Source organism: Callithrix jacchus, chromosome 8, assembly GCF_049354715.1.
Source record: "Callithrix jacchus isolate 240 chromosome 8, calJac240_pri, whole genome shotgun sequence".
Lineage (NCBI taxonomy): Eukaryota > Metazoa > Chordata > Mammalia > Primates > Cebidae > Callithrix > Callithrix jacchus.
In genome coordinates, this window is record NC_133509.1 from 35815743 (window position 1) to 35828639 (window position 12897).

Consider the following 12897-nt stretch of genomic DNA (forward strand, 5'->3'; position numbering starts at 1 on the left):
GTCTATACACTAATAATGAACTATCTAAAAAAATAAAGAACATAATTTCATTTAAAATAGCATCAAAAAGAATAAAATACCTAGAAATAAATTTAACCAAGGAAGCTAAAGAGCTGTACACTGAAAACCTATGAAACAATGATAAAAAAAAAACTGAAAATAATACAAATGAAAGCTATTCCATGTTCACAGATCAGAGGAATTAATATTCTCAAAATGTCCTTTCTACTCAAAATGACCTTGTGATCTCTATCAAAATTCAGGATCACTATCAAAATTCTAATGGCATTTTTCACAGAAATGGAAAAATTCCTGAAGTCCATATGAACTATAAAATATCTCAAACAGATAAAGCAATCTTGAACAAGAAGATAAAGCTAAAAGCATCATACTACCTGATTCAAGTTACATTATAAATCTACAGTAATCAAAATAATATGGTACTGGCACAAAAACAGACACTCAGACCAATGGAACATAACAGAACACTCAAAAATACATCCCCAAGTATATGGTAAACTAATCTTTGACAAAGGCACCAAAAATATACAATGGAGAAAGGACAGTCTCTTCAAAAAATTGTACTGGTAAAACTAGATATCCACATAAAACAAAAAGCACATGTAGTTACATGGTTTTAGGTGTTCTGTTTTAAATTTTTAATCCATTTTCTCCTAGAAAAAAAACACAAAAGAAAAGCTCCATGACCCTGGTCTTGGCAATGATTTTTTTTTTATGTGACACCACAAGTACAGACAACACAAAAGTAAACAATTGGGACTATATCAAAGTAAAAAGTTATTGCACAGCAAAGGAAGCAATCAACAACAAAAAAGGCAACCTAAGCAGTGAGAGAAAACATTTGCAAACCATATATCTGATAAAGGATTATTATTAAAAATGTATAAGGCACTCATACAACTCAATAGCAACCCAAACAAAAAAAATGAGAAAAGGACCCAAACATATATTTTTCCAAAGACATACCAATGGCCAAAAGGTATATGAAAAGGTACTCAATATCACTAATCATCAAGGAAATACAACTCAAAACCACAATGCAATATCACTTCATACCTGTTAGGATGACTATTATCAAACAGTCAAAAGATAAATGTTACTGAGGATGTAGAGAAAGAACCCTTAGATTCTGCTGTGGGAATATACATTGGTACAGACATCATGAAAAACAACATCAAGGGTCCCCAAAAAATTAAAAACAGAACTACCATATGATTTATCAATGCCACATCTGGGCATACATCCAAAGAAAATAAAATCACTATCTCAAAGAGATATCTGCAATCTGCACTCCCATGTTCACTGCATCATTCACAATAGCCAAGACATGGAAACAACCTAAGTGTCCACTGACAGATAAATGGTTAAAGAAAACATGATATATATTATCTGTTGTATATATACAACACATCCACACTGGAATATTATTATTCAGCCTTACAAAAAGAACAAAATCTTGCCATTTGCAACAACAGAGATAAACCTAAAGGACATTATGCTAAGTGAAAAAAGCCAGGCGCAGAAAGACAAATACTGCATGATCTTACTTACACACAGACTCTAAAAATGTCAAACTCAGAAGCAGAGGGTAGAAGGGTGCTTACCAGAGGTGAAGGGCAGCAGGGGATGGAGAGATATCCTAAGGACACAAACTTTCAGTTATAAGATGAGTAAGTTCTGTAGATCTAAGGTACAGTATAGTGACTATATTTAACAATGTATTTACTATATACTTGAAATTTGCTTAGAGAGTAGATCTTAAGTATTTGCAACACCAAAAACTATGGTAATTATGTTGGGTAATGGGTATGTTATTTAGCTTGATTGTGGTAATCATTTCACAATTTATTTGTATACCAAAACATCACACTGTACACTTTAAAATATAGAATTTTCATCAATTTACCTCAATAAAGCTGGGGGGGTAAAAATCAAGCCCAGTTCTAGTCTTTTTTCCTAATATGATAAATACCACTCAGTTAAAGAACATATCACCTTGCTCCAATGCTTAATATTTTATAGTGCCCTAATATAACTCTCAATCTCTATACACTCAAAAGTTTTAATTAATTATACATGATTAATGAAGTTATAAAAACACTGCTCTCTTCCCTCCTATTCATTTTGAAGAAAAGGACAGCTAGTATATCACTTGGCATTAAAAAAGACTACAGCTAAGAAAACAGATCTTTTCTAAAGGTTTGAATAAGCAAACTAAATTCTCTGTACATGAGTTTCATAAGCATAAAAGTTCACTTCTGCAATTCTTCAACAAACATTTACTAGGCCTTAAGAACATGAACAATAAGACACAGTGGTCTCCCACCCTCAGTAACTATGGATTAACATCAGCAAATGTTATTTTAATCCTGATGACAAGCAGTATTCTGTTCAATTCCAAGCAATATATGATTTAGGGCAGTATTATGGTAATTTTCATAATCAACAATGAATTATTTGTATTAAAAGTATATAGTAATCAACCCAAGGTTTATGTATTGGGATTATCCACTCCTACTAGTTCACGTAGTCAAAAAAAAAAAAGATTGAATGACCCGTGCTGACCATCATATATGTTCTTAAGAAATAGACAATACAAGAAATCCCTGAGAGTAAACCGGACTCAGGTTAATTTCTAGAAAAAGAAAAAGGAAAGAGATGAATTATAAGCAATATGAAAATAATCTGTATTTACCAGTAATATTTGTTCATTTCCTCACCTTCTATTTTTCTCTTCCAAAACTATAAAAGGATTCTTTCTCTACCTTTCTCCTCTCTTTTTTTCAGTCTTGCTAAGCCACGATGAAACTTTAGAAGGGATTGGAGAATCTGATGGAGGTTTACCAAACTTCCCCTATATTAACACTAATCATACCCAAGTTTAGGAGGGCTTCTCTCTGTAATTTAAGGCTGCACTTTTTGTTCAGGAGAAAAGGTGGCATGTACACTCGTGTTTAAATATGAACTAATAGCACATATTTTTAAGTTTATCATTCCACCATTTTTCATTTCCATTTTTAATGCCATATCCCCGAAAGCCCACATTTTTGACAAGTATGGTAGAAAGCACTTCATTCACTTTCTGGTTCCTCAAGTACTGAAGCGCACCACTTTTCATCCAGGAACAAACTCCACTAAGTTCCAATCTCTTATACCTGCACTTCTATTCTAAAAGCTGTTGCTGATCATATTCAAACTCATTTGAGAGCAAGAGTGTCACAGAGCTGGGGAGAGCTACCCCATCTTATCTGCCACCAACTTTTACACAGACTGGTCCAGGTTTTACAATACTGTTTCAAACATTTTTATGCAAAAGTTAGAAAAACTTTTTTCCCTTGCCTATTTTACTGTGAGCCTATGTCTATTGCTTTCTGCCCTGTGGTATAACAGAGAAGGAAAAGGATGTTTTCACTAAATTATTAACATACTTTCAACTTCAGGTCTAAGGAGGTAGGCATATGAAAGTAAGCGCTTAACTTCATCTCCTCCCACAGGACAAGAACAAAGGGGAGCATAACATTTCCCTAGAGCTAGAAATTATTATGGATTGGGGTCAACTAAATTTCTTATAGGCCCTGATGACAGCTGCAACCTTAAAAGTTTTCCTTCATTTAGGAAAAAAAAAAAAAAAAAAAAAATCTTAACCATCTATTATTCCAAAATTAAGATAATCACACACTGAGTTTAAAAAAAAAATACTCTGCACGGCTGACGCACATTATCCAGTGGGAAGGGAAGCCACGCGCATCACACATTTCCCTTTCTAAAGTACGTCTAGCCAATTCCAGAGTAGCACAATAGATACAGTCTAACAGCACATTATTAAACTTCCTCTCGGTATAAACCAGTTTAAAAATGAACATACACTTTAGAAAGCAACAAAACACTAAACTTGTGAATTTCAGGAAGGAGCCAGGGATATTCCTTTTGAATACGTTCTCGGTGGTTAAAAGGAAATGTCCGATGATGTCATCCCTAGATACTCTCTAGTGATGAACACTAACTACTGGCCCTTATAGGGGGACCATTTTCTTGCAAACCGTGGCGGTCGCCGAGCTTTGCTCAAAGGTTCTTTAAAGTCAGGGAAGAGGGGGAGTCCGCTGTCCCGGGCTAGAAATCAGGGAGGCGCGCCTGTCCCCGGGTTCCCAGCCCAGGCTCCCGGGGCCTCAGGCGGCCAGGCCCGGGGCGGGCGGGGAAGGGCCTGGGAGCGGCCCAGCTGCACCTGCTCTTCGTGCAGCCGATGGCCCGGGGGCAGGCCGGGGCCGGGGGGGAGGGGGGGTGAGGTTGGTTGTCCCCCATCAAGGCTCAGCCCCGCCTCTGGCCCCCCGGGTTGATTCCCCGCTCCCCATCTCGACCCGGTCCCCGGAGGAAAAGACAATACATTTTAACGCCATTGGAGCTGCTGCTGTGCTGCGGCTGCTGCTTCTCCGCCTCCGGGGGGTGCGGCTCTCGCCGCGGCTCGCTGGGCGGCTCCGTGGGCTGCAGGTGCGGGCTGTCGCCGCCAGTGGCCCCGGGCACCTCGGCCTTGTCGGTGTCCGCCATCCCACCGCCGCTGCCTCCGCCTCGGCCGCCCGAGCTGAGGGGCTCCGAGCGCGACAATGGCGGCTGCCGGGAAAGCGGTAACGGATCCCGATTTGAAAAGGCCCCGAGCGCTCAGTAGCCCGGATCTCGCGAGAACCGATCGAGACTGGGCGACTGGGAGATGGTGTGTGCTGAGTGCGGGGGGTGGGAGTGCGGAGGGAGGGGAGCCATGGGGGCGGGGGTCAGGGCCGCCGTTGCTGCAGTCAGCCCTGCACCTGCCTGGGGAGGGCTGGACCAGTCCTGAAGCCCCCGGTGGTGGTGCCGTGTCTGCCCACCAGCCCGCCTGTCGCTTGGCACCAGTGGAGTCTTCGCTTGCAAAGCGGGATTAGACACCAAGCTCTAAAATCCAGACTCTTCAGTTCATTCCTGGTAGGGACAGTTAAAGAAGAACACACCACTTTGCATCTTTAAAGTGGACTTTGCAAGTCCTCAGACTTCCTTTAGAAATCCTTTGAATGAAGCAAATTCAGTTTCTTGCCACTTCAATGCCTAGGCACCCTGCAGATATTCCATAAATAGTTATTGATGACTGACTGCAATTCACCAAAATGAATGCCTTTGAATTTCTTTGAGGATTATTTGTTCTCGGGGGTGAGGATTTCCTAGAACTCAGCTATCAGCTTAGTAAAAGTAGACTGCAGTTTTTCTCTGGACATCTATCATTGGGGGAATCTATAATTATAAAACATCGTCTACTAGATTGGCTAATAATGGACATTTGAGGTTTTGATTATGTGTTTATTGTATACTCATGGAAATTCTATGTGAAGTAGTTATAGGCTCTCAAATTTAATTGTCATACAGAGTTTTAAAATATAGTCGATTTTTCCCCAAGTATGAAAAGGAAACCCGTTAAATTCAGTCAACTCCTAACTCTTGAGTACTATAATATTTCACGTTGACATAACCTTTTTCATCTGAAAAGTTTAAATGCCTTCCCAAATGTTTCTTTTCATAAGGAAGTAAACATGTCCAGTTTACTTGCTTTGCAGAGTATCATACAAATAGTTACAAAGTAACACTCAAATAATAATATATCATTTCATCTTCAGCTTTTCGTTATGTAGGTTCCTACCCTCTACCAAGAAATGCCATAAAACATCCAATCCTCTGCTTAAAGAGTTCAGCTACTTCATCACACACACACCCAGTCAGAACATTTTAATGATGAGAATGCTATTGTATTTGCTGTATAAATTGTGTCTTGTTCAACTCCAGATTTGAGATTTTTAACAGCAGAAAGGGTATTCAATTGTGATGGACAAAATCTGGATTAGAACCCCAGCTCTGCCTCTTTTTGCCCATAACTCCCTGGGCAAATCACCTCACTTCTCAATCTCTCCACAGTAAATAAGGATAGCAATGCTGACCTTACAGGACTGAGGTGAGGATTAAAAGAAAGCACTTTATGTAGGAAAAAGTTCTATATGAACATAATGTAATATTACAATTCTCTATCTCCCTAAGCTCAGCAGGGTTTTAGTGAAAGACAAGCCAAGTGATTTTTCCCACAGTGCTAAATTATAAGTACTTTCAAAATAGTCATCTTTCTGTTATTCTTTGGCTATAGTTGAATTTAGTGATTGAACGCCACCATCACTAGAACAATATAGTCTCACAAAAATCCTTTAATCAGCTCAATGCGAGATTTTTTTAAAGAGGCCTTTATGCTTAAAACAGAGTAGTAGGCACGTGAGGAATACGAAAATGAGTACAGCCCTGTTGGGAGAGGACGATCATAGAAAACACTATTTGAGTACTGTAATACAGATAAAAGCAAAGCATAATTAAAAATTTATTTTCAGAAACAGGAGACTGGCCTGCATGCCTTAGTTTGCCAATTAAAATATTCCATTAAAATATTTATCTTGATTACTGAGTTTTAAATTTTGTACCCAAGACAAACACCTCACCCACTGTAGCTTAGTCCTAGTCTTGATAAATGCACGAAAAGCAGAGGTTAATTCCTACTGAGAGATTGGCAAAGGCCTTATAAAAGAGCTGGATCTTAAAAGACAGAAAGAATTAGTGTGACTTCTGAAGGAAGAGAATGATTAATCTTTACAATTCCATCTGACTGCTCTATAGATTGATCTTTCCTTCCTTTCTTGCTATTGATTGCAAAAGGTAAAAAAAAAACTGTTAATATTCTGTTGCTGAATTCCATTTCTGTATTTTCTTTTCTTCCTCTCCCTTTTTTTTTTGTGTGTGTGTATGAAGGTACATTGAAAAATTCTTAAGTAATGCTCAAATTCTTATTTTCCCATAATTCATATTACAAAAGTATTATCCTTTGCAATTGCACAAAATATGTCACTGGTACAACCTCACATAATCAGTTATCTTTCTAACAAATTGGAATGCATGTTTGTGTTTATGTGGCAGGGTAAGGAAAAAGTTATTACACGTATCTAGAAATTTAATCCTAAAAATCACAAAATATTTTAATTAATACCTTAATACATGTATCATTTAGGAATTGTGTTCATCTGGTAGTAGCAGTAATGAGAAATAATAGTGTCTTCAGCAAGACAGACATTTTTACATCTCTTAAGAAATGCAGAGGGAGCATCCCAGAGGATGTGTAGTAGCTTCAGAGTTATCAAGGATTCAGGTTCCTGCTACCTTACTCTTTCACCATCCTAGAGTGAGACTTCCATTATTAAGGTAGCCCTCTGACTCAAAATGGCTGCTGGAGATTGAGGCACCTTGTCTGCATTGTAGGTGTGAAGGAGTCCAGAAAAGAAGGAACCTATCCAGAAGTCTCACACAACACTTCCACTTATGGGCCAGAACTTAGTCACATGATACACTCAGCTGTGGGGAAGGCTGACAAATAATCTGGGGGCTGGGCTTACTGTCCTGGGTTCTATTACCAGTGAAGAAGAGAATAGAGTAGCAACTAGGATGTCATCATTCGTTTTTGTTTTGTTTTGTTTGTTTTTTTGTCTTTAAGAATGAAAAGGCAAGGACCAACAATATGAAGTAAAATGAAAAGTATAGTATAATTTTAAGTGAATTTGCTTCACTATACAAATTAAATGGCTGGATTTGAGGGCATGAAATTTCTAAACCTTACAAAGAAAAAAGTTATATTTTTAAAGCTTAAAAGGATTTTGTAACTTTTTTAAAAATTATGGATTATATTTGAAATCTACATATGTACTTCCATTTTTATAAAAAGTTCACTATTGATGAAAATGTAGACATTGGTTACTATCAAATAGGGAGAAAAATTTAATCTTATTCTGACAATTAGCTACTTACCATTCTCTCCTTTTTCTCTTTCCTCCTTCTTTCTCTCTCTTTCCCTCCTTATCTCTCTATCACCCCCATACACCCTCACACCACAACTCTGCTTACTTTAGGAGTCCATTTTCTTTTAGCATTTAGCTTTCCAAAAATATATCCTACCGAAAGGTATCTACCAGCTAGCTAAGTGAAGTTTAGAATTAAGACAATTATCTGAATAATTCAGGTAGAAAGTCCACTTTTACCTCAATTATTCAAATAATTCAGATAATACCAAGGGTTTTGGTAGACTTCCTTAGATAATTGTTTTATTTTTCAACTTTACAATCCTAGGGTAATTGTCTAATGACAGAATTACTTTTGATTTTTGTAAGCAATATTGGGACATGTTTTCTTTGAAGACTAAAGACTTCTGTAATTTCTAGATCTTTGAGTCTCATTTTTAATCATTTTCTAATTTCTTAACTTAAATCACCCTGTGTTTTCCTCAATCTCACTCCAGTAACTCCATCAAAAGATAGATCAGAACAGCAAATTCCCAGGAGCTCTACCCTGCTTTCCTTCCTGTAGGCATAGCCACTCCCTCCTGTTAATAATTCCATGAATTGGGCTTACTCTATCCAAAGCCATGGATATTATATGGCAATGTTTTTAAATATCTTTGATTTGGTATCCTAACTCTTTTTTTGGGGGGGGGGGGTGGAGTCTCACCATGTCGTCCAGGCTGGAGTGCAGTGGCACAATCTGGGTTCACTGCAACTTACACCTTCCAAGTTCAGGTTATTCTCCTGGCTTAGCCTCCCTAGTAGCTGAGATTATAGGTGCTGGTCACTGCACCCAGCTAATCTTTATATTTTTAGTAGAGACAGGGTTTCACCATGTTGGCCAGGCTGGTCTCAAACTCCTGACCTCCTGATCCACCTACCTTGGCCTCCCAAAGTTCTGGGATTACAGGAGTGAGACATAGTGCCAGGCCCTAACTCAGTATTAATGAAATGATTGTTTCATATCGGAAATTGTTTTCAATTTAAATAATTACCCTTTTTAGGCACATCATTCTTAATTTTCAATTACAATATTTGGAAGACAAAATAGAATTCTTAGAGTGATGAATTATAAGGTTCAGTCCACGTGCTGTCCTGCATATTTGAAGATAATCCTATAAATGATGATAACAGAGATAACTGACATAATCCATCTTCCACTTCTTATTTGGCAATAGAAAATTTTTATTTATAGTAGCTATGAATAGTACTAAATGTCCACATTTTCTAGCCTCACTTGCAACTACATGCACCCACGTGGCTATGTTCTGGCCAATAAGATATAAACAGAAATGTTGTAAGGACCGTGTAGAAGTTTCCATGAAAGAAATTGACTGAGTGAGAAGAATGGCTCTTTTGTCCTCTATTGCCTCCTCCCACTGCTAGCTTGACGTGGAGCAATGATATCTGTAAACAACAACAGCAACCCTATTACACCACGGATTGTAAGCTGAGTGGTAAGGATGGCAGAACAGATACGTGAAATCAGATCTCTGATGGCCACGAAGCGACAATACCAACCCTGACATTCCTAACCCTAAACTTGTTTTCAAGAGGAAGAGATACATTTCTATCCTGATAAATTGCTGCTATTTGGGCTATTTCTATTAAATATGCCTAAACACAATCCTGATGACTGTTTTTAATTTAAATGACTTATTTGCTTCAATAGTTTTTCTACATTTGGTTAGAAAAACACTACTTTAAAAATATTTTTCTGAAGACATCATTTGTATTGGCTTTTGTTTTCTCTTTTCTTTATGCTGCAGAACACTGAAAAGTTTTTTTAATCTGATTTTTATTCTCCCTTTTATATTTTTATTTTAATTGCATTTTAGGTTTTAGGGTACATGTGAAGAACATGCAAGACTGTTGCATAGGTACACACATGGCAGTGTGATTTGCTGCCTTCCTCCCCTTCACCTGTATCTGGCTTTTCTCCCCATGTTATCTCTCACCAACTCCCCACCCACTGCTGTCCCTCCCCTATTCCCCCCAACAGACCCCAGTGTGTGATGCTCCCCTCCCTGTGTCCATGTGTTCTTATTGTTCAACACCCGCCTGAGTGAGAATATGTGGTGTTTGATTTTCTGTTCTTGTGTCAGTTTGCTGAGAATGATGTTCTCCAGGTTCATCCATGTCCCTACAAAGGACACGAACTCATCGTTTTTGAAGGCTGCATAATATTCCATGGTGTATATGTGCCACATTTTCCCTGTCCAGTTTATCATCAATGGGCATTTGGGTTGGTTCCAGGTCTTTGCTGTTGTAAACTGTGCTGCAATGAACATTCGTGTGCATGTGTCCTTATAGTAGAATGATTTATCATTCTCCCTTTTTAATTTTACTGGTAGAACCACAATTTTGTTTAGGGTAGCAGCATGCCCACCTGAAATAATGGGAATGACAATGGGCACAGCTCTGTCAAATTAGTTACAAGGAGTAATAAACTAGGGATTTTCTGAGGGTCTTTACTTTCCTAATAAGCTCTTTGCCTGCCTGCCTTCTTGTAAAGCTAAAGGGTGAAGTATCCATCTTGAAACCAAGAGTCAACATGCATAAAGACAAATGTTTCAAGCTAAGGAAGACAAGTGAGAACGAAAACAGAAACACTGATGGCCTCACAGAGTCATTGTAGAAGCCCTGGACTACCTACATCCAAACTTCTTCATGTTTAGGGAGAGAAACAACCTCCATTGCCTTTAGGCATTGCCATTGGATTTCTTTCTGTGTCCTCTGTTTCATGAAACTAAATAGAATCCAAAAATTGTACCTTATTACAGCCCTTTTCATGAAGGATCACTCCATTCCTCATAGCTGTTTATGAGCTTAGTTTGTTGAAGGCAATTATTTTTCAGTAGTATACTAATGTGATATATTTTTTCATGATGTATTGCAAAATGGTAGATTGATGTGATTTCATGTCATTATATTTCAATTCACAAACTGTTTAAACATACAGAATATATATGTGTATATAAACAAGACATGTTTCCATGATTTTCATTTCTAGCTATTTTTGTCAGTCAGGAAAACAAATAAAGCTTTTGATTCAGTCAAATCCTGTAGGAAAGGATTTAATGCACAAAGTCTTAAAGGCTTATACAACAATTAGTAAGGCTGAGAGGCTAAAGGTTCAGGAGCTATTGCTAGAGTTCGAAATATTAGGAAGAGCAGGAGTCACAGGGAACCACGGTCAATGATCCCTCTGACCTGTAACAAGAAGATAAGTCTCAAGACTTCTTGTGCCCAGAATCTGCTGACGTAACATTCCATCCACCGTTTGCTGATACAAACAAAGTTACCTGCAGCCACTGCTAAAATTGATGGCTTCTCTTTCCCTTCCTCCTTGCAAATTTTCTAACACTGCTTCTCCTTGGTAGAACTTAGGTTGGAATACTGCTAGCAAGAGTTTGAGAAATGTCTCATAGGAGAGAGAACTTAGTTGGGCGAGACCAATGCTGTGTCAATAGGTAATATTTGGCACAGTTTCTAAACCATTTGGCATGCTTTCTGAGGTACCCCGATGTGAAGGAGACAGATACTCTATGTGTGCAATCATGCTGTAAAAAACAAAATCAGGTCAAATGTTTTAAAACATGTAAATTATGGAGGCTGAGGCGGGTAGATCATGAGGTCAAGAGATCGAGACCATCCTGGTCAACATGGTGAAACCCCGTCTCTACCAAAAAAAACACACAAAAAAATTAGCTGGGCATGGTGGCACGTGCCTGTAATCCCAGCTACTCAGGAGGCTGAGGCAGGAAAATTGCCTGAACCCAGGATCTGGAGGTTGCGGTGAGCCGAGATCGTGCCATTGCACTCCAGCCTGGGTAACAAGAGCGAAGCTCCGTCTCAAAAAAAAAAAAAAAAATGTAAATTATAACACAAAACAACAACTTAGAAACTGAGAGATCTCAAACTGAAAATGGTAAGGAGAAGCTCAGAGGCATGGCATTATAGGCTGGCTTATAAAGCAAAAATGGAATTATTTAACTTTTCCAGTAATTTGTTATTACCATGGAGGTTTTCAGACAACAGATTGGTTAAAAATCATCATCTTAACACCATTTTTGGAAGACGACTTAAGTTTTGTTTACAATTTTCAGAGGCATATACAGGAAATAGCCTAAGTTACTCTTTCATTGTCTAACTGGTTTTGTCTGCTCAGAGGATTCTCAAGCCTGATCTTCATTTTATTTTGTTTTAACAATCCATGCATTCATTGTGTCTCTTGGATTTAAAAAGTGCCTGAACTTCTAAATAATATAAAGTATGTAAAAATACTTGTGACTTATCTTATTCTCTTGACTCTATTAACAAATCTGAATTGTGAGTTCCTTGCAGTATCCTTCAGGTTACTAAAGAGACTGCATGGTAGCACTGTCAGGCTAGATGTTCTGACAGTCCCAACATCACAGAGCAAATGTAGGCTTGCATAAATGTCCATGTACTTCAAAACAGATTTCTGCATCGGGACTCTGAATATTTCTGGAAACGAGTATCAACAACATTTCTGAAAAACCAAACCTTATTCTTCCCAAGTGCTTTTGCTTTGAGCACTATCTCAGCTACTGGGGACAGTCACATAATAACTACCGTAGACATAGAATATTATGTTAAAATTATTACAATTAATCAGTCCTCAAAACATTAGGCTTATATTTTCTCCTTAGAAACCTTCATATTTTTAAATACTCTTTAAAACAATAGTCACTAACTTCAACTTATTTTATACTGACTTTTAGGTAGCATAGGAAAAGAAGGCCCTTCTTAGGTCTTTCTGATTGTCTCCTATAGTTGCCTAAAGTGGCTTCATATCTCACCAGACAAACATTCATAAAGTTTAGCTTTGCTTAAAATATGAGAGGTGTGGCTTTTATTTGGCTAGACTAGTTTTAGAAATGTGATACCACATAATACAAGTGTTTATTCTTTAACAATCCACAGATTCCTGAAAAAGAAAAATAACTCACATTCTACAAAATCATGCACTAAA

At 38.0% G+C, this 12897-nt stretch overlaps 1 protein-coding gene across 2 annotated transcripts in view; it reads right to left on the reverse strand.

Annotated features, from left to right (window-relative positions):
• Positions 1 to 4652, reverse strand: part of MYEF2 (myelin expression factor 2) — a 39592-nt gene extending 34940 nt beyond the window's left edge. For both annotated transcript variants that reach the window (XM_002753434.6, XM_002753433.7), the window contains exon 1: positions 4403 to 4652. In XM_002753434.6, coding sequence (XP_002753480.1) covers positions 4403 to 4563 — 161 coding nt within the window. In that variant the 5' untranslated portion in view covers positions 4564 to 4652. The remainder of the gene's footprint in view (positions 1 to 4402) is intronic.
• Positions 4653 to 12897: the final 8245 nt, after the last annotated feature.